Source organism: Hippoglossus stenolepis, chromosome 12 (genome assembly GCF_022539355.2).
Source record: "Hippoglossus stenolepis isolate QCI-W04-F060 chromosome 12, HSTE1.2, whole genome shotgun sequence".
Lineage (NCBI taxonomy): Eukaryota > Metazoa > Chordata > Actinopteri > Pleuronectiformes > Pleuronectidae > Hippoglossus > Hippoglossus stenolepis.
In genome coordinates, this window is record NC_061494.1 from 18,523,319 (window position 1) to 18,546,647 (window position 23,329).

General features: G+C 41.9%; 1 protein-coding gene across 1 annotated transcript; it reads left to right on the forward strand.

The window, feature by feature from the left end:
* Positions 1 to 4,625: 4,625 nt before the first annotated feature.
* On the forward strand, positions 4,626 to 23,047 carry rgs17 (regulator of G protein signaling 17). The gene is made up of 6 exons (XM_035172910.2): positions 4,626 to 4,840; positions 6,967 to 7,367; positions 10,980 to 11,110; positions 14,530 to 14,604; positions 14,692 to 14,923; positions 15,033 to 23,047. Exons 2-6 carry the CDS (start codon positions 7,365 to 7,367, stop codon positions 15,219 to 15,221), a joined length of 630 nt encoding a protein of 209 aa, XP_035028801.2. The 5' UTR covers positions 4,626 to 4,840; positions 6,967 to 7,364; the 3' UTR covers positions 15,222 to 23,047.
* Positions 23,048 to 23,329: the final 282 nt, after the last annotated feature.

A 23,329-nucleotide genomic window follows, 5' to 3' on the forward strand; every position in this document is an offset into this window, starting at 1 on the left:
GAGAGTTGACAGAACATCCTGCTGCTTTGCGGCCGTACGTTACTGACGTCAACCGAAAACTCTCCTATGATCGATACGCAAACTTTTCATAGAAGAAAATGATCTAATTCTGTCTTTAACCTTTGACAACATGATAAGTATCGTACTTCAGGTCACTGTGTCACACCCTGGATGGCTAGGGCGCACAAACATTTTAAAGTCTCCAATTAACCTAAAACCAATCTACATGTCATTGGACTGTGGGAGGAAGGCACAGTGTCAGGATTCAAACCTTACAGCTCTGAGACAGTTTTGCTAACCACTGCACCACCATGCCATCCTTAGTTTTCATGTTGAATAGTGAAATCTTGCACATTAATGATATGACCGTGACAAGCAGTTCAACCCAATTCCAATCTCCTCCTCATGTTTCATTATCATCAGCAGCCCCTTGTGTCTCTGAATGAATTACTTGCCTGTCTGTTGTGAAGTTATGTGAATAGAAAGAATCAATTCATTTCAGGCAGGTTGGACACGACTTAGATTTTGCTCTGATGCTTGTTTTGGCTGAAAGCAGGAGGTAATACCGATAATGCTGAACTGATGTTCTAACTGTTATATTTATAATACTGAAATGTGGCCTTGGCCCAAACCCAGTCCTGCGTTTTTTAAGAGAGTAATGATGAGCAGTTATATATTCTCGTGACTTCCTGCCATTAATAATACCTTTGAAAGCTATAAGTTATTCTAATGGCTCGGCTTGGATCGACCTCTGGGATCTAATTTCTTGGAACAGGGGAGCTGCTTTTTGTTTGTGACAGAAAGAGGAAAGAGCACTCTTCATCATCCATTTATGACTCTGGACGTAAATAACAGCACAATCCATTTAAATATACATTATATTAATTCACAGAATAACTACATGTGCCGCAGAATATCGATCAAATTATAATTACAAGATCAAAAATATAAAGTGAAGTGATATATCACAGCATGTCTGGCCAATTTAACAGTGGGTGAAATATAAATATTTTAACGTGAAACTAAGGATAAGTCAGATATGTAATGCACTTGCATAATAGCCCATCATTGTTCCTGTGGCCTGGTGCGCTCACGACAAATCAACTTTGACAGTCGGGCCTCAGGACAGCAGCACGAAACAGATTCAGAGGGAGGCGCTGGTGAAATCATGTGAAAGGGCCATTTCAGAGCTGTCACGCCGTCTCACTGCGATAAGATCCCTACCAGGTAACAATTTAGAGTTCGAACCCAGGCTGGAGCCATTATTGCTTTTCCCCAGCCCCCATTTGTCCGTGTTCAAGACAGAAATGCTATAAACCGATAAGAAATTGCTTTTCCATGTCGCCTTGGAAATTTGCAGGTAATAATTAAGCACAGAGGAGCACAAGTGCGACACACATTGTACCTGTCACCCTAAGATTTGATTCCCTTCTGGCCATCTTGTGACAAAATGGATGGGAGCCATTTGTAAAACAGACAATGGGGCCCAAATATCGCAAAACTAATTTTGCAGTGCGCTAGGCAAGGTGTAATCTGGATGTGAACCCCAAGTGGCCTATATAGTAAACGGTGGATATCGTCCAAATAGCACAAAACAAATTCAGACCACTTTGGAAGTTTCTGAAGTCTGCAACTCATCAGTGGTGATGAAACTTCACAAAGCATCGAACTACAGCCTGGTTCATCACTTTTTGGGCTCACCTGGAAACATTCCCATTTTCCCATGTGTTTTCTTAATTTGCAGTATGTTGAGCTCTCACGGACACTGAAATAACTGGCTAACTGTTTAGTGTGTTTTTCCTTCATTGTACAGAAGTTAAAGCAGAGACTGGCGAAATCACGGTCGAAGCGGATAAAAATCTTGGATTTCTCTGAACATTGTTAGAAACACTTTACATAATGTACAAGTGAACAAATTTGTGTACTTCATCATCTCATTCAACTCAATTGCCCTTTTATTTGTATTCATTTTGTAGAGTCTTACTTAGCCAAGTAAAAGCATTGCTTTTCCGAAAGTGGCTTCGAGTGCAAGCACGCAGAGCAAAGCACATACTTGAGGTTTGATTTGCTCGATTTCACTGTGAGACCTTCAGAAAAGCAGACAGGTGCCGTCAGTTTGACCGAAGGCTCCAAGCGCCAAGTGTGCACGTGAAGCTCACTGCTCATCCATTCGTCTTTCAGCCTCTTTCTTCCGGGCCCCTGTCCGTATCTTGCTAGCCTTCATACACACAGACAAACACACACACACACACACATATACAGCAGTCCCTTAGTTCCAGAAAAGCCCCAGAAGGCTGTCTAAGCTTGGTTTGATTAACTACACAAACCCAATGACCAGTGAGTGAAAGATAAACCCACAGACACATTCTGGAGCAAAGACATCAGGGTTTTGTAGATAAAGTTCTGACTGAAGGGATACACATCTTTCTTTGCATTGCTCGTGGGCCTTGAGATTACAATGTCGGTCTGTCATTCTGTCTATTGATCGACCGCTGCAGTCCAGACTTAAATATCGTATCGTTCACTTAATGTATTGCCCCAAATATTTCTAAATGTTGCATGCAAGGTTTCCTGACTGTGAATCCTCAAGACTTTGGTGATCCCCAACTCTTTTCTTCCAGCGATGTTGACGTCTGTGGTTTTGAATAATGTATTGACAACTAATGGCTATATTGCATGTTTGAGGAAAATATATTTTATGATCTATTGTGCAACCAGCCACAAGGGGGAAATCACAACGTTTTGGCTTCACTTTTGGGCAGCCGTAATGTTGTCCATCTTTATATACAGTGTATGGGGCTAATTGCTACAAAGACCCACTATCGCCCCCTTGAGGCACAAAGTAGTATTGCGGGACTGGACAAACCAGGGTAGATACTGTATCTCTGCAACAAAACACACAGACTTCTTTGACATGACGTCAAAACAATATATTCACATACTGTTGATAATTGTAGTATTATTTGCATGCTGTTAAATCCTTAGACATTTACCTAATTTACTGGCTTCAATCACAACCCATTGCAGGTGCAGAATATATAGACTCAGATGCACAGAAATGTTTACTTACGCTCTGTGTTTATTCCTCACACACATTTGTTTTGTCCTATTAAGGACTTGCTGCTTCGTGTTTGAGAGCCACGATGGAGCAGAGTATTTCTTTTTGTATAACTCTCGACCTTTTCACATGCAAATGAGCGCAATCCTCCCCACAAAGAAAACCACGGCCGATCCAAGCCTCTTCAAAACCCCATTAATGTGCCAACAGTGTCAAAGAGCATACACATACACATGCAGGATATTCTCTCATGACCTTTTCATCATCCTCGCATTGGAGAGTCCCAGAGCCTCATGTCTAAATATTGAATGTGTCAGGTGCATAAAGATGGAGTATGACCTGACAGTAAATCAATACATTAAATATCCCCATTCCAGTGCAATTTCCAACCATTGCTCACTTCTGTCCTTTTAGTTTTCACAGACAGTTGCCAACTGAAATTATTTGTAAAGCATCAAAGAGCATCTTCACATACGTGGTGCTGATGGGAAGAAATTTATTTAAAAACTAAAAACTACTACCCTGTAGCTGTGACAATGATATTTTTATTTTATTTCACTTTAAGTTAAGTAGTAGATGTACACACATTAAGACTATTGCAACAGAATGGCTGTGTGTGTGTCCGTGTGTGTGTATGTGTGGTCCAGGTATTAGTAATGTTGTGCGGACCTAAAGTCACGTCATAGGGACTTGTGTTGCTCATGGGCACAAACATTAAGCCTCCATCACGTAAATGGCTGAGTTTTAATTTTAAGGTGAAGACTTGTTTTAAGGTTAGGTTTAGGGTAAAATAAGTAGTAACTTTGGTAGGGTTAGAGAAAGTCTCCAGGAAATCAATGTAAGTCAATGTAACGTCCTCTGATGTCATGCAGACACGACTGTGTGTGTGTGAGAGAGAGAGAGAGAGAGAGAGAGAGAGAGAGAGAGAGAGAGAGAGAGAGAGAGAGAGAGAGAGAGAGCAGAGTTTTGGTGCCCCCCTGTGTTAATACTAGGAACACATAAGATTGCTTCACCCACTATAAAAACAAATGGACTCTAATAAACATGCTCATCATTAACTACTTATTGTGCAACATTCATGTAGAAAGAGGCTGGAATTTTTGTTTTTTTAGTATTTTGTCATCATGCAATATACAGATGTCGCATTTCCATATTTAAAGTATCAGATTTAGCAGAATAGCAGCTGCTTTATAGGACATATGTTCAGAGCAATGCAACATATTTCATCATTTGATTATAGTAACGATCAAATAATTGTATTTGCAATTAAATCTGCTCTTTTGTGAGTCTCTGGGAGTTTGTGTGAGTTTGTAGAAGCATTTTTATTCTTTGTAAGTTTACTAAAAAGTAATTTAGATTTTTTCTGTATAGATTTCTGTATAGATTGAGGGTTTCAGTGTTTCAGGATGAATATTTTTTGGAGGGTGTGTGTGCATGTGTCCATTAGTGCGTGTATTAGTGCGTGTGTGTGTGTGTGTGTGTGTGTGTGTGTGTGTGTGTGTGTGTGTGTGTGTGTGTGTGTGTGTGTGTGTGTGTGTGTGCCCTCCGCGGTGCATCTCACGGAGCTGCAGCCACAGAGCAGCGGCGGCGGCGGCAGCGCGCCTGCGCAGTGCATCCAGGGGCTCGGCGGCGTTCGGTGCTGAAGTGGGGCGGATGGCAGGAAAAACGGCGGCGATGGACATTACTCCGCGGGATTCCCGTTTGCGATGTCGCTGAACGGACACCGGGACGTCGCGTTTTCGCTCCCGTCGCCCTCGGACACTGACAGCCCGGCGCGAAGCGGTAAGATGCTGGTTCTTCTGCGCTAATGCTCCACACGGAATTGCTAGCTGACGTTAGCACGGCGCTAGCTGCTGCTCCGCTGCTCAGCCGCCTCCTCCTCTCGCTGCGAGAGATAGCGGATCTGTCGGCTAACGCTAGCACGAAGAAAGTGGGTGGTGTTTGATTCCTGGAGGAAGACATTTAAAAAAAAAAAAAATTATTCGGTGCGACAGTCAGCACCGTGCTGCCCTCTGCTCGCCTCCCTCCCGCCCCTCCACTCCGGTGGTGTCACCTGGAGAGGGGGGGGATCTCCCCTCCCCGGCCGGGGCTCGGACCTGCAGCCGCTGGGCTCGCTGGTGGTTCGGACCGCTGCAGGAGGAACCGTGCACCCAGCAGCCGCAGCAGCAGCAGCAGTTAGCCCGCAGAGCTAGTTGCACAGGGAGCAGGGTCCGGTGAGCCTGACTACTTCTTACCCGGAGACATCCAGGGGCCTTCGGGCAGCTGCAGCGGATCCCTGCGCTGCGACAGCTTCCTCCAACTTCCTCCCTTTTGCACTTCACCGTGACCCGTTTCGAAACCCCCTTTTCCTCTTGTGTCACCCGCACTAACGTCTCCCGCGGGTGGGTTGGGTCAGGGGAGTCCAGGTTATGTGGCCACTGACATCCGGGGTGACTTCCTGATTCGGCTGCATTCAGAGAAGCTCAGTGGGAAAGGCAGCTGTCTTGTCCGAACACCTCAGATTCATTCTCATCCTGCAAATGTGTCAGGCTCTAAAAGTCATGCAACAATGACACAGGTTGTTTTTACTCTTCATGTAACAGTAATATATTCCATGTGTTTTCTCAGGCAGTTGTTCCAAGCAGCTTGCCACAGCTCCTCTGGGTTTCAGTGTCTTGTGCTTCCTCATGGAATCCACCACTGACTCCATGATGTTGGGATCTGTGGGGGTCAGATCCTTGTTCTTCCTGTTTTTTTTAATGGCTTTGACTGTATGTTTATAGGATTGTTCTCATGCTGCAGAACGAGTCTGATGTCGTGTTGGTCTATAATGATCCAAACATGTACACAGTGTTGTACAGGACAGTGCAACTGATGAGGATTTATTTTGGAGGCCGAAGCCAATATTAGGGAGCAAAAACATTAAAAGTACCAGAATATCAGCTGATATATGTGGATTAAGAACATCAGTGATTCCTAAGATTTCATTATCAGACCCTTATGACAAAGAAATACAATTGAGGGTTGATATTTTACAGTTTAACTTAAAAATGGATAAGGAAATACAACCTAAAATAAAAAACTTGAATTTAGAAAATATTTTCTTACGTAAAAAGGTTAACAAAAACATATTTCCTGTTTATTCTGTAAAATAAAAGTTCTCGTACCAGCAAATACAAACACTGACACCGATATGTCTGTGAAAGGCTCATATCAGCTGATTGTTATCGGCCAACAGATAAATTATCCTCCATTATAATCACCAGTAGCATCATTATGATGATATCATTGTCTGTTGATGGAGAACTGTCCAAAGTGTTTTCTGGCTCAGTCTACAGATAACGATTTGCTTTCATTGTTGATAAATCAGTTGATTGTTGCCTTTATTTGTTGATGAGTGACCAACAGTTCAGTTTAGACTGATATAAATCAGAATAGTTTGGGGGGGGGAACGATTAATTGATTTGTCATTTGACAGATGGATAAGTGAAGTATTAATTTCAGCTTCAGACAGGCAATGTAAGGATGCTGCCCCCCCCCCAAAACACTTTCACAATTCACTTCTCCTTTTTGGAGGCCTGTTGCAAAAGTTACTGTGCTGCTGTCGTCCTCCTGGGCGAAGGCAGCTGAACATTTCCCCAGTACAACACATAAACATAAAACAAATGCCGGCAGATAAAGTCTGAAAACTGATATCAGCTCCAAAAACACCGTACATGTGGAAACTATGGATTATATGTAATATATAATGTGACAGAGTATGTGGTGTATTGAAAACCAGGTTCTACTCTCACAGTGTGTGTGTGTACGTTTGGCATTATGTAAGCATTGGCTATGTTTCCACTCTATTATGACTATATATGGCACTTTATTAAATTTTTCGACTTTCACTGTAAAACCTTTGTTTTTTTGCTTTGTGTCTTTTTCAGATGCTGTACTTTAATTGCTCCCTCTACTCCCAAGTCCATAAATGACCCTTTCACCGACATCCGAGGAAGCCTAGGAGGCGACGTCGAGCGAAAAAACAAACGGAGCGGGTGAAATAAGGAAACAAGGAGAGGAAGTTATCACGCTTCGCCTCAGCTTGCGTGTCCGTGCCCGTCGGTCAGGGATGGTGAGACCACTAACTTCTCTTCTCTGTGGTGAAAAGACCCTCCCTGCTTTGCCCCGAACCCGCAGCGAGCCAAACAGCCAGTGTTTCCGCCGAACCGACGCCCAGACAGTCCAGCGCCCAGTGTCTCCGTCAACCAGCCTGCTATCGTCCAGCAACCTATTACCTCACGCCATGATTGCTCTGTCTGACCTGTTTTTACAAACTCAGTAATTCATGGTAAGTTTGACCTCTGTCTGGTATAATTCTAACTGATAATAGTGTCGGAAGGGAAGGAGACATATTATCTCCAAGTTTGTCGTTAAAGTAACCGACCCACGTAGAAGTAAAAGAAAGTTTTATAAAGAGCTGGTATATGTTTTCCTCAATGAGGTGTAAATATGTGTAAATATAATTACAAAAATAATTTCATATTATAAAACACCGCACAGCAAAACCATCTCAGTAAAAACATTAACTTCTGTCTTAAGCCTAATTTATCAGTTCCTGTATAATTGTATAACTGCTAAATTGCACTCTGCCGATTGTTGTCACATTTTATAAAAGTGAAAAGAAGTCAGCGATTTGGAGAACCAACTCGTAATATTATAAAAATAAGGTTTAAGTATTAAAGAACAAAGTCGTAATATAACGAGAATAAAGTCGTCATTTTAGGCTAAGTGTCATTTTAAAGGTGGAATATCAGAAGATAAGCCTGTCGTCTGCGGAGAATCTCATTAATTTATTCTTTAGTATTGTAACATCTAAAGTTCCAAAAACTTTTGAAAAGATTGTTTTTCTCGTTAAAAATTTTAAAAAACTGTTAAAAAGTATGAATGAGTAACAAACTTACAGTGGTAATTCCAGGAAAAGCTGCTGGAGAAGGGATTACATTATGTTTTGTTTCTACTCCACTTTATTGACTTTCTAAGTTGAAAAAATAGAATCACACCCGAGCGGAGGATATTTGTACCACAGTCGGTGCATCTTTCTATTTAGGTGCATCCTATTTGCTGGGATCATCCCGGCGCTCGGTTGATCTTTCATCGAATTCCGTTGATCAGAAGTGATAAGTCAGGCTCACAGCTGCAAACCCGCAGTATGTGAAGCCTCACAGTAAAGACATCAGAGCTTTATGTGTTGAAGGGTTTAACACAAGAGCACCACAGTGTGTTCTCACAGTGGACATCTTGTGAATTATTCATACTCCGTCCACAATAAACAGAAATTATACATTATGACTCTGTAATATTTATATAACATATTTAGGACACTTTAAGGAGTATATTCGCTCAAGTTACTCCAGTTCTTCCACCGTGTTTCACTACCTTGGGAAAATTACAGAATGCCAGAAGCACTGTCCTCTCTCTGATTTTAGTTGTGCAGTAGCAGACACACGTTTCCTTTGTGCTGTAAAAGTTGCATATTTGAAAGGCTGTTTTCAGACATGAACTCCGGAGAATGCCGGCACACTGGGCTCCAGATTTAGAGTTTGCCTTTCACTTCTGTATAATTCAGCAGGAGATTCTACCGTGACACGCATTGACAGCAATGCAAATTCTCCAGAGTATTTAAAAGCGGGGTGGCACACCATGAAGCGGCAGGATGTGACGTATATATTTCCATTGCGGAGAGATCATGTGTTCTTGTTTACTTCACATAGACGTCGGCCCTTATCGCCAAAAGCTCTCGATTCTCGTCTTTCCACGTTTACATCTTCGTCTGCATCTCAGAAACACGCCATATCTCTTTTGGTGAAACCTCCGGAGAAGCCCCTGCTGTATTCTCATATGGGCTCATTCGCACATTGTCCGGAGTTTGTACTAGGAGGCTAGCAGGAGAAACTCTGTATGAAGTCCAGAGCCTCCGATTCGGCCATTTGGGTTCTCTCATACAGCCCCTCCGCAGAATGTCGGGAGATTATGCGGAGTTCAGTGCGTGTCTGAAATCAGCTAAAGTGAGTTTATAGGGAACCAATCTAAATGCAGATGGTGTCATCATTCCTCGGGGATTACTTTGTGGAATGGACATTTACTTTAACAGACTCTTACGGCCCATCGCTTGGGGAATAACCTGTTGCTGAAGCAAGCCGCAGGCCTCAAGGAACTGGCTGACTGAATGATACGGTGTGCTGCTTTTTGGTAGTTCAAATGTTTGCCTCCTGAAGAAATTTACATTATATCTAAATTAATAAAAGTAGAAAATGGTTATTGGAAAACTCGCTGCTCGTATTACAGATCCTATCTCTCTTTATTACTTCTTTCCACTCATCTCATTGCATTTGTATTTCCACTCCGTATTTGCATGATGTGGTCAATGCGGCGTCCCTCTCTGCGTTTAGAACAAAGCCGAACCCTCGCTGTCGTTTGCATCTGGCTGCCTGTTTTTTCCACGGATGCCGCCCGGTCGCTGAATAACTGATGGCCACTCCACCGGTCAGGCAAAAACATTTGCATATCACGAAGGTCGTCTTTCAGCCTCACCTGCAATGTATCATCGTAGCAGTAAAATTGTCTGTATGCAGAGCAGAGGCAGCCAGAAAGACGAGAGCAGGCTCATCTGTTGGCTGTGAAGCGCAGTCGTTCGGATTTTTTTTTTTTGTTTAATGAGGAGTTTAAATTGAACCATGATGTTGCAGGTAAGTAAAGTGTTTCATTAACTGTACCTTTTGATTCCTCGACTACAAGACTGGAGTTAATTAGTTCCTTTTTTCCCAGAGAATCCCTCAGCGAAATTGAGATTATCTGCCAAGTGTTAATTGGAGGTGCTCATTGAGCAGACAAACTAGTTGTGACATGACATCCTCTTCTCAGCCAATCTTTGTCGTGTTTCAGAATGTAACTGTTGGCTTTTGGACTCAGTGGGAGAAAGCTGCTAGTCTAGTTCTCAGGGGTCAGTTTTTGTCTGCTACAAAATGTTACAGGGACTCCCTCATGTATATTCCTTGGAATAATTTGACCTAGCCTATTTTTATTTTATTTTTATTCATACAGTTCTCTTTAACACCAAAAAAAGAAGGTCAATGCATTATTTTTAAAACGTGGGTAAACCTGGTAAAAAGATTTTTCCCTGGTGAGTCATGTTCGACATCACGAATGCCTCAGAAACCGACGCTGTTGCCCGTTGTTCCCAAGATGTAAAAATCTAAACGTGTTTTGGCAATTTTACCGAATGTCGTGTTGATGTATAGTGAGCATCACAACGTCTCACAGGAAAAGTTGCAGCGTCGGCATCAAGGCTGTCAAAATAATGAAGACATTAGCACATTCACCCGGGTGTCATGTCTCCATCACTGCCGATCGGAGCCAGAGCCGAGACTCGCACTCCGTGACATAAGTGAACGTTTTATCGGAATTCTTTCTTAGCTATCAACTAAACGGAAATGGATTTAGAGCTGTAAATCGCTCGGTCAACTAACTTAAATTTTTACCAGCAACTGTTTTCATTTAATTATTGAGTTAGTGTGTGTGTGAATTTGCATATTTATTGCACACACGTCCGTCCTAAACGTGATGCGTAGACTCCGTTGCTCTGTGCCCACTGACATGTACGTGTAGTGTCAGTCAGTGAAACACTTGGCTCAATGCCAGCAAGCGTACGAGGGAGGGAATCCTCTCTTCTGCTCGAGTGCTCTCTCTCTCTCTCTCTCTCTCTCTCTCTCTCTCTCTCTCTCTCTCTCTCTCTCTCTCTCTCTCTCTCTCTCACAACACAGTTTCTTGTATTTTCACTCTCTAATAAGATATATAGGCTGTTAAACTGGGAACTACATTTGCAGCTACGCTCTCTGTTGTATTATTGTTAATGTGGAGTGTATTTAACTGTGTTTATTCTCCACCTGTATCTGTTGTGAAGCCCCGAAGTGTGAGCGGAGTGGAGATGAGAAAAAGGCAGGCGGCTCACATCGAGGCCCCCCCACAGGCCCCTGGACAGCCCCGACCCAACACCTGCTGCCTCTGCTGGTGCGGCTGCTGCAAGTGTCTCTGGTGAGAAAATATCATACTGTTCTATACTATACAGTACTATATCATACTATGCTATACCATACTAATATGTGCCAAACTATGCCATACTATACTATACCGTACTATATATATGTCATACTATAGTGCACAATACTATGCCAAAATATACAGTATTATACTATTATGTACTATAATGTACTGTACTATACCAGACTATAGCATACTATACTGAACTACTCCATACAATACTACACCGTACTGTACGACATAATGTACTACACTTTGCTATACAACTCTATACTGTGTTATACTATATCATATAAGATACTATACCACACTATTCTACAATGTACTGTACTCTCCTATACTACGCTATACTTTACCATGCTATACTATATACGATGCTGCGCTATACTTACTAAATATACCAGACTAAATATATGATATACTATAATTCAGGAGACTATACTATATTACTCAGCAATACTATACTGCACATCCCATGCTATGCTATACTATCCTATACACTCCATGGGCTCTATCTATACAGTGTAACCGTATGGTGCAAGTGCGTTTCAGGCTGTATCCAGATCCATTGCAGCTTTGTGTGTTGCTGTTGCCTTAAGGGTAGATTTGCCAGGTAGTGAGCTGTGTGTGTGTGTGTGTGTGTGTGTGTGTGTGTGTGTGTGTGTGTGTGTGTGTGTGTGTGTGTGTGTGTGTGTGTGTGTGTGTGTGTGTGTGTGTGTGTGTGTGTGTGTGTGTGTGTGTGTGTGTGTGTGTGTCAGTCAGATTGTTCTACTATTTTGTTAATGCATCTTAAATATAACAGTGAAAATCTAAACGACTGACCACAGATCAGGTTTTTGTTGGGTTACACTTGGCGCTTTGTGGCTGGTATAGATCAGCTCTTGATCTACAGTCAGATATCATTTGTTTTTAAATTTAGTTTTCAGGTAAACCACTTTGGAGAATTAGAGTAATCTACTTAAAATAGCTAAAACTAATATTTTTTTAAAGAAAAATCGTATCATATTATTTGGCCCCCGGTCAGAGTTTGTATCTGCGGTCTGTTGTTAATTTTGGGTTATTTTGTTACCTGTCAAAACTTGATGAAATATCACATTTAGTTCAAGTGGTAATTGTTAATAACTGTATTATAACTGTATAACCACTCAATGAAAAGCTCGACAAAACCAAGAGCCAAATGTGTGGTGTTTTTTTTTCAGAGACAGTGACTTTAGTTCGAAAGCCATGTCTGAATTAAAGAGACATTCCTCAAGTATTATATTATTATGTTATGTTATTAGAAAGTCAGTTGACTTTATGGGTTATTTGTTTTTGTTTTTTTCATTTTTGATTCTTTTATACTTTTTCTGTACAGTTATTGTGCTAAAACGAGAAAAACCCACTGGAAACTGAAAGCAGCGTTAGTTTTATCACCAAACAACAAACAGTTGCTCCTGTCTTTAATCCTGTGATATTACACTGATGTCGAGCTTAGAAAATCAACTCAGGCTTTAAAGTGACACAGAGCCGGGGCCTCATACAACATTTCGACAAACCAACCCAACCCACATATTTACAGTTTTCAAAGTTGACAAACATGTATGAAAAGGCCCATTTGCGACCCAAATACAATTCTGTCCCAAGCTTTTATCCATAACAACGATTGATCACTATATCCGGTTTCCACTGTAATGTGGAACCCACGTTCTGTAGTGTAAGGGTCCTCCTTTACTGTACGTCAACAACTCTAAGGGACACAAGCCCTGTGATGTCCATCTAACGTTGCATTTGATGAGGTATAATGCATTGGCTCAGTTTCTTGTAAACAAAGATTTCTGTGTGGAAGGCGCACAGGACTCAACTCAGTGTCTTTAGTTCAATTACGATGGACTCACACGTAAGCATTGGTGGCTTCAATCCATGCACTGCTCATTCACTTTGAATGGGGTGACGTCATGTATTGCTGAGTTGCTTTATTCATCAAGATGTCTGTATTATTTGGGAAATTTACAAGATCTCACATTGTTAGAGAAAGTTAAAACAACTCCTCGATTCCGATCTGACCCATACTGCACTCTTCCACTAAGTTTGGTGGAAATCCAACCAGTGTAATGAGTAATCCCACTAGCAAGTTAATTCAGATGAAAACATAACCTCCTTGATGGAGGTAAATCTCATTAGTTCCAGCTTTAATTCTGACCTTTCACTACAATCTCCAACTCGAGTGCTCAACCAGCACACTAACAAATTGTGTCAGTGGTTGAATACTTGGAGATGGCACAGTAGGTCAGAGACTCGCACAAAGACCCGCTGCGCCATGTTGTCCCTGAGCAAGGCACCAAAACCAGCAACGGCTGCTACAGCTGCCTCACTGTGGCCGCAACCTCGCCCGGAGAGAGGAGTGAATGAAACATTGTGTTCAGGCAGTGAATGGTGAATGTGCTGCTTCTTTCACACCACTTCATCTGAAGTGGTGGCAGCTTGCGGACCGGGGCCCGTGGTGAGTGCTCTGTGACTCCGCTGTGTGTTTTTCAATCAATTGCTGGTGTCGGCGCCTCCGGAACGCGCCTGGAAAATCGTCTTCGGTCCCCTGTATGTTTATTTATTTTAGAGTGACGGCGGGGGGACAAGTTGCACAGCTGGAACCTTTGTGTGAGTTACATAAAGGTAAATCACAACATGCGCTCTGTGTCACTTTCTTTTTTTGTAACCATCATGCCCAGTGCAGTGGTAGAGATCTGTGAGAGTGTGTGAATCGCAGGAGATCTCGTCTGCTGCTGTGGTGGAGTTGTAGAGACTGAGGGTGAGTGTGTATGAGAGTGTTACACACTCCAGCTCCTCCTCAGCCACCCTCACACAAGGCCCTTATCTGGTGGATGGGGTGCCTTCTATTTCCATCCACCGATCACATGCAAAACAGCTGTGAAGAACAGCCTGTATATTTAGCTGTATTGTGAGGGCGCCGGGGGGCTGTGGCTAGCTTAGCCCATTACTGCTGCACAATGGGGACTTTGACAAGAGACAGCAAGAGGAAGGAAAGATCCTCCACGGTGGGACCAAAATAGACAGCTCAGTGTGTGTTGCATTGTGGACTCAGCGAGTGTGACTGAGCTGCGATAGACAGAGAGGCTACCGTGTGTGTTTCCAGAGTTTACATAAAGACCTTCACTGAAGCCTTATTGTTTCGCTGACTTTGAATATGTAGCAACGTTTACTGTAAATTATTTTTGTCGGTTCAAAGATCACACTGGAGCTTCCGAGTGCAGTTAACAGAGAGCTGGAACTTTACAGAGGCTTTCATCGTTGATTAATGTGGCTGTTATATATTAACTTAAATGGTAACAAAGGATGAAGATGACAGTTATGTGCATGCAGACAATGAACAACTATCCAGTCTTTTATTTAATTGAACTCGTGTCTTGTCTTTAATCCAGGAATGAGGACAGGATTGAGAGGAGTGAGCGACAGACCTGCACCAAGATGGACAGTATTGAAGCTGAAGATGAACAGTAAGTCCAGTCTTGTGTGTTTTGTGAGTATTATTGTGTTTGTGTTCCTCTTGTCAGTCTCACACTCATGCCTGTCTTCATCTTTAGATGCCCCAGTCTAGAGGAGCTGCTGTCGTGGGCCCGGAGCTTCGAGATGATGCTGCGCTCGTTGGAGGGCCGGGAGATCTTCCGGGAGTTCCTGCGCTCGGAGTATAGCGAGGACAACCTGCTCTTCTGGTTGGCCTGTGAGGAGCTGAAGAAGGAGACCAATCCCACCGTGGTGGATGAGAAGGCCAGGATTATATATGAAGACTACGTGTCCATATTATCGCCCAAAGAGGTAGCGACTGAATTTGTGTTAATTCTTCAGAAGTGAAGCGTGTTATGTGAAGTTAGTGACATTATATTGATAAATTATTGATGAACTGAATTTGTTTTTCTTCTCTCAGGTGAGTCTGGACTCACGGGTCAGAGAAGGAATAAACCAGAGTCTGGCTGAGCCCAGCAACCTGATCTACGAGGAGGCCCAGCTCCAGATCTACACCCTGATGCACCGCGACTCCTTTCCCCGTTTCCTCAACTCCTCCGTTTACAGAGACCTCCTGGCCAACAGGAGGCGCACCTGCCTCGACCCCTAGACCCCTTCCACTCCTCCCTCATTGCCATCGTACACCAACGAGACTACTACTTAAACTTCAAATACTACTATGGTGCCAGAAGTCGGGTTTGGAAAAAAATCTCTCCCTTTTTTGATTGAAAAGACTGAATGACATCCAAGATAGCTGGTTGTGTTTTTTTTTTTATTTATATTTTTTAAGCAATTTATATCCAGTTCCTCACTGGAGCCAGGTCGGCCTTTGCTGGTTGGTTATTGGTCAATTCAAGACCTTTAATGCTGGCCAGTGATTGTTTCGCTCGCAGTTTGTGCTGTTTGTTTCGGTTGACGGTGGCCAACCCACGTGGGTTGAAACGGCCGACCCGTTGGCCAGCCGTCGCTCACCTGTGGACGAGGACTCCTCAGGCGGCGGGGACAGAAAAAGAGAGGGAGAGAGATGAAAAAGGACAAGCCAACTGTTCCTGTACTGTAATATTTAGACCTCATGCTTTCTACCCTCACTTCTAAAGTTCTCTCTCTTTACTCATTCTCTTTCATGTTTTTATTGTGTTTTTTCTAACTCTGTCCCATTCCTCAGACATGTTTTGATTTTTGTCTTGTTTTTAATTTTTCTGTACTATCCAAACATGACACCTAGTTGTTGGTGGGAGCTGGAGAGTCGGAGTTTTCTGCCCATTTAACCAGTAGAAGCACTGGCTCTGCATGTGACTCTCTCTCTCGACAGTAGCTTGACGATGTAAGCCGCGGACTGCAACTGTTTTTGAATATTGAGATGTATTAAGATGGGGACCTGTCTCTGTCCTGGTTGTTTTTGTTCAGTGAAGGGAAGTACACTTCTGCCCATTTTAAGCTTACTGCCGTTTCGTTGATGAGGAGATTTAATGGCTTCTGCAGCAGAGGCAGCCGCAAAAGCCACCCACCCATCCATCCATCCATCCATCTGTCCATCCACCCATCCATCCATCCATCTGTCCATCCATCCATTTATCCGTCCATCCAGGCACTTTCCTTCTTTAGGATTCTTTAACTGGGAGAAGTAAGGGCTAGAATTGTGGTTGGGCAGCTACATGTGTTATTACTACTCATGAACTTTAGACAAAAAAAACTCTCTTCACTGAGAAAATCACAATGCCTTTTACATGTGAGGAAAAAGGCAGCACAAGCGCTGCTGGAGTTTTGCTGGAAAGCAACCACAGTTTGTCCAACGATCCCTACCTCCCATCCTGTTTCCCCCTCCCCCCCTTCCTCCCTCCAACTCAGACCATCACAGCCTGACAAGCACAGGTGCCCAATGTAGGGGTGGGAAACCCCCCCACCACTGGATAACATAAAAAGACCCCCACATTGACTCCAAAAGGTCATTTGCATTTTGAAATTCACGAGCAGAAGAGAAGGGTTTTACTCTCTAGTGTTTCACCTGGAATTGAGTAGTTTGGAAAACGAGCAGACGCAGCAGGCACCCATGTGATTTTAAAAAAGGGTCCTCGAGCCCCGACCTTTGTCTGTAAGGCTCTATCTTTAGAAGCTTTCGGTAATATGACAGTCGTCGAAGTTGAACGTCCAATATCTCAGTGCAGATACGAGAACCAGGTGCCAAACATGATGTCAAAGATGCTGTGAGGGGATATCAGGTGTGACAGGCTGTTAGGGTCTCGCTCTTTGCAGTGCGCGTCTGATTGTCCAGCACATGAAGTGAATGGTTCTCCTTCAGTTAGCTGCTGCCCATGTAAGACACTTCTGATTTGTCTTTTTTAACCAGAGCTAATGAAAAAGGTTGGCGTAACAATGCTAACATGCTAGCCTTTTTCTTTTTCTTCAGAAGGCTAACTAGATGTCAGCATGCTGTAGGCAAGCAGTTAGCATGCTTGTGCTAGCCATGCTAATCGTCCATCTCACTGCCAGCCCTCACACACACACTCCGGTTTGTCATTTCTAATCCGACTTTGACAGCATGCGATGATAACGGCTAAAGTGTGCGTGTGTGTGTGTGTGTATGGAAAAGTTACACACTTAACAGGAAAAAAAAAATAGAAAAAACAACTTTAAGGGGGTCTTGCCAAATGTCCCATTAACATTTTTATTCTATAAAAGGACATTTAGTTTTTTGACGATGTGAACATTTGAACATGAACTTTGTTTCTGGCCTGTGGACGTGCAGTAGAAAGTGCATGAGTGCAGTATATGCTATTTTTTAAAATTAACTGGGGCCTCCAAGTGTTTTCCTCACGCCACGCGATGGATAACCGTCTCGGTTCAGTGGTTAGTGCAGTCTTAATAAAGTGTCAATTGAACAGTGCCACTCCTCACTGATAAATGTAGGCATCCATGTTGCCACCACCTGTAACTACCTGAAGTTCACGTGCCAAGTTTGATCTAAATTCAATTCAACCGTAGACAACAGGATGTCGATTGAAGACGGTTGAAGTGCAATTGGATGTTTAGTAGTTTAACGATAATAGATCACTGTCTATTTGAAGCTGTGTCCTACTATGTTAGACTGGTTTTGAATCATCTAATAAATTTCTATCGTTAACACCTTTCTGTATCCTGATACTGGGACAGCTTTAATTCCACAGATGGAGAATTCAAAAATGTTTCTGCCTTTAGTTAGCATAAACAGATATTTCAGATATTTTTAGTTATAAATCAGCCAAATTGACACTGTAAAGTCAAGAAGTCTAAACCAATAATCACGTTTTTTGCGATGTTCTTTATTGAAAATATAAAATATTTAATCTTTGGCAATACTCACATTTCACTCTACATTAATATCCATAAGGGCTCGATTGAAACTGCTTAGCTGCTTTACTGAGGAGCCGTGCATGCATGCGCCCAGTTGATCGGAAGCAGAGGAAGACAGACTCGATAACCAATTCTGAATCGAAAAGGATCAAATTCTACATTTAGTCCCTGGAAACATGAACATTTTCGAGGTTTGTAATTTGGATTTCCGAGTCAGCAGAAAGCGCTCTCGCAGGCAGATTTCTCTTCTGCACAGTTCAGCTATGTTTTCTTGTCGCTGAGTCTATACAGTGATTAACATGAGAATGTTCCACCAAGAACCAGATAATGAACTCATGGTGCAATTAAACCAAGTTTACATTTATAAATTGTGAGATGTGTGTACCTTAATAAAATACTCATAACAGCAGAGAGGTCAGCAGGTTTAAGACGGACACCGTCCCTGCCCAGTGCGAACGGACACGTTCACGAGAACCGGGAGAGTTTTAGAGGGAGGACGGACGCAGCAGGAAACCCAGCTTCCCTGCTCACATCCGTCCCTCTTAATTTATTGTGACTTTTACACGGTCGGGGGGGGGGAGAAGTCCACGGTTGTTTATTTTTAATAACTGAATTTCAAATGTGGATTTTACAAGCAATGATGATGATGTGAAGTGATGTGTCATCGCTGGGTTTTAGAGTTTTGTCTTTAAATTTCCACGGGTTCCAATCGAGTGGTTTTTTTGGAAACGTGGTTTTGTTGACTTAAAAAAAAAAAAAAAACAGAAATAATACGATTGAGAGCTGAAGTGTCCTGATGGGATGGAAGAGGTTTGCGAAGCTTTGGCCTTACTGACACGTTTTTATTTTTTTCCTTTGTATAAAAAAACAAAAAAAACAACAAACGTCTCTGTAGGCTTTTCACTACCTCTCATGTTGGTTAATTTATTTCACATCTAGTTGTCAATGTACAAGTTGTTTTTACATCTACTTGAAGCCTAACACTGTAAACAAAAATGTGCACAGAAAAATGACTATGTATATGACCAGAGGGGTTCAAGAGAGCGTGGCCTAGTCAACGTTATTTCTTTTTGTTTGTATGTATGTTTGTTTTTAATTGTGTTGAGCTGAAATAGATTTTGCATCTCTATAAAGTATTCAGGAATCCACTGTCTAAGGGCTAATCCCATTTTTGCCTATGCAAATCTGTTACTGTGGGTGGGTTGGGAAAGGGCGAGCTACCGCACCTTTCACCTGTTTTAGATGGACCATGGTTTACATTGCCCTTTGCTGATATTCTTCAATCTTACTCAGCAAAAATGTACGCTTATTTTTGTTTCTATATAAATATTATATAAATATATATAAAACAAGTAATATACAGAGAAAATAGTATATGCCTTCGTGATGATAAAAAAAAAGAAACCTTGCTGAATACAAATAAATGTGTTGTTGTCTGACATTATGTGGCTGTGTGCTGGAGTCTTGGTAAGATGATGTAGATGAGTGAACAGTCGACGAGCCGACCGTCTACAACACGAGTAGCTGATCCTGTGCAGTGTCTCCTCACTGAGGCGGTGAAAGACTTTATTTATTCAAGGAGCAAACACTTCATGACTGTGTCTGTGACAAACGTTGTTCTCCAGCCCCGGCCTGTGGTCTCAATAAGGTATCCGGGGTCACCCAGTACTTGTCCATGTCATTTCTCACTGTAACATTTTGGTCATTTAAAAAGCAAGACTATGTAACCTCTGCTAAAGGAAGCTGGTGACCAAGACCAGACCAGACCGGCTGCAACGCCGAAACCACCGAGTGTATCGACAAAGGCGGCGTTTGACTATTTGACTGCTCGTGATTCTCTTCTGTAAGAGTTATGGACTCTGTTGTTTCTTCATGCAAAAGTTACATGGTCTCACTTTGAAGGGCTGAGTCGAGCAAACCTGGAAACAAGCAGAGATATTATTGGTATCTGCCTTTTGAGATGTGCACTGTCCATAGTTACGTTTTATAACCAGTAATTCATTAATAAAATTTAAAAAGAAATCCCACTTACCATGAAATATTTAACTTTTTTTGTTTATTTTTCGATGGTTATCTTTTTGTCACTGGACACTGCACAGCTGTTGTGAACTTTTAAATAAGATACGAACGGAAACATGTCATCAGCAAACAGCAGCAGCTTTGTTCCCTGTTCTTCTTCTTGTGTTTGTAGCCACGTCCAGACTATCACTGTGTGAATACAGTAGCGTTGATGCCCAACACGTCAGCAGAAGTGGGGGTTTTCATGGTTTTTTTTGTATTAAATATTCCATAAATGCCAAATGTAAGGAGAGTCAAAAAGTTGCTACAGGACCGTTCATTCAGCTATTTTTTTATTCATTATTTTTACAGAAAACTTAGCTCCTGAACTGAAATAGAAGCAAGAACACGAGAGTTGACTTTGTACATATTTTTCCCCACAATCCCTCACAGCGTATATATCGTGGACAAGGGCAGACGGGTTTATCCACTGACGTTGGTTTGAAGCTCGACCTGAGTTTGTGTGTTGGATCGGTGCCTCTTTAAGCTTCACATCAGACCTCAATTTCTCTTTCCGTCTCGCTGTGTGTCTCACTTTCTCTCTCTCTGTCTCTCTGGGGCTCTCACTTCCTCCGTCTGGAACATCACACTCTACGACACTGTTAATTTAAGTCGGAGCAGAGACGCCCCCACTTTACAGCAAAAATCGCACTGATGTTCGATCCTCCTACGTGGAAACTGACGCCCTCATACCGTCTCTCTTTCGTACCTCTTCCTGGAGGTGTTTGTGCTACTTTGGGAAAGAGATCATGTTTGTGCAGGTACTGGTTGAAGTTGGCTTTCAACAGTTTTTTAGGCAATCACCTTTCTCTTTATTGATTTCGATGCCTAAGCCTCTTTGGTTGTGTCACGCCTTTGTAGATAGATCACAAGTCATTGAGCGATGAACCGCAGGTGAAAATAAAAAGAAATTTTACTGTCACTTTAGGCAACAACAAAAAAAGTGAAATTTTTTTCTATTCAGCATGCTTTTTGCTAAATAAATGAAATAATTCAGTTATTTGCTATAAACGATACTGTATGAGTATGTATTCAAGTACTGCAGTATGCAGACTATTAAAAATATCAGAAACTCTTTTGAGAGGTTCATATTTTTCTTCTAGTACGTTTCACTAATATTGAAGGTTATGGGTACTTCTTGTTTTGAGTGTCTCATGTTTTATCAGAAGGACTGAAGGACCCTCTTTGTATTTACAAATGTAGATGGTTGGTTATTTCCACATGCATGAATTGCAGAGCAACTTTTATCAGGACAGTTCTAGTGCGGTGGGCTTTTTCTTCAAGGATTTTGTCAAGCTCAGCTTTTCACTATTTTTCACTAGCTGCTAAACAAACTTTGGACGAGGGCTGAGAAACCGACTTTTATTTCCATCAAGGCAGGTTTAATTTCCCCCTAGTGGCCACTAATCGTCCAAAGGCATCGTTGGGGGACATTGACTCCTCTCGCAGAACCTTATGTTGAAACATAAGGCAGATGTGACTTCTAAGTGTTCAGGTTTAAGACGCTGAGATAAAAAAACATCAGCTGAGCCAGGAAGAGTGAAACTCCTGTGCGACTTCCTCCAACATCTCAGAGCGCTGTGTCCCGAGACCTGCAGGGGCCGAGCCAGTGCCCTTTATCGTGACTTTGAATTTTATCAAAGAAAACGGATCGTCGGTCCTTGTGTCCAAATCTCCAGAGGATGCAGGAATTCTCTTAATTGTAGCATTGAAAGGACTTTTTATTATCTCATCAGTCCAACCTTGATGAAACGCCATCCCGTGTTGTAGCGTAGCACAGGGGGCTCGTCTCATCTGGCCTCGTCTTACAGGGCTGAGAATCTGTACTTCAAGACAGAGCCGATACAAAGTTAACACCACTGAGCCAATGGGAATTTGTGCATTTTGTGAGAAACATTTAGTTGTATTGGCAATTCTCTGCATGAGAGCACGAAGCAGATGTGACTTATCGTTTTCCCTGAGGACAGTAGAATTCAAGATTATAAAGATGATTGTCTAGTTTTAGAAAATGTGAACTCGTTTTGGTGGGTAAAGTTACACAAGCTGTGTGATACTGTGGTTTAGATGAGGAGGAGAAGAGTTTGACGTTTTGGAAAACACGTACATTCACTTTTGTTCGATGCCGATCTCATATCTGTACTCTATGAAGCTAGGACCAGCAAGCTCAGACTAGCTATCCTGGCATAGTCCACCTTTAAAGACCACTTATTTAATCCTGTTAAATGCATTAAAAAAAAAAACGTGTTCAAAAACAATGTAAAAGCAACAAATTGGTGTTTTTGTTGTGGGATCAGACTTTCTAACCGTCTGCTAGCTCCAGCTTCATGAATCACAGAGGTCGTGTCGATTTTAAGTGAATGAACGTATTTGCCAAATGTCTATTCCTTCAAAAAACATTTAAAAATAATAATTGAGCTGAATACAATTTTAACAACACAGGGAAAGAGGGTTGTGTTTACCTGACACAGTGATCGATGCAACTGTCGGTGGATGTAATGTGCCAAAAATTATAATCAATGTGAAAGGGGTCAGAGGAATTGTTGGAATATAAGATCACATGTTCTGAAAATGTTCCTCATGAAACACATTTTGTTATTTGTCATGTCACGTTGTCGCTGCCACACGTTTATGTGATTTCTCTGAATCCACCACGTTCAAAATAATCGACTTCACAGACCTTTGTAAACATTTTGCATTGTCACTGACGTGGACTCGCAAACCGTGTCAGATCCAACTGTGTAAGAAAAGAAGCTGTTCACTGTTTTTTTATACTGTTTTAATTTATTTCAACAAAAGGTTTCATTTCTTTTTTTACTTCGATTTGATCTCAAAAGACACAAATGTTTTAATTTCACGTTAACAGCGAGTTCAATTGTTCTACATCTTGTTCTACGGCTCAGTCTCTGTCTTTGTTTACACGATGACATCCTGCATTACGAGAAAACTCCAAACTACGGTGACTGCCCTTGAATATCTGTAATTTAAATAGTGCTGCTAGAGAAAGAAATCTAAATGTAACAACTTACAATAAATAATTAATAGATTTTTGCCAAATGTTGATTGTGTCTTTCTTTGACTGGAGGTTTGGGAGATAAGTGAAGGTTTTCCATGTTTCCTCAGTGTTTTTATCAACTAACTAATTTACTAATGACCTTGTTTACCAGGTAATTCATAGACATTCATGATTCCCAGATTATTATTTTGATGATCACCTTACTTTTCTTTATATCAAGTAAATATTGAGATATTTACTTGATTGATTGGTGAACTATTTAGTACAAACCTCACAGCTTCTTTTAAAATGGACAAATCTATGTTCATATGTAAAAG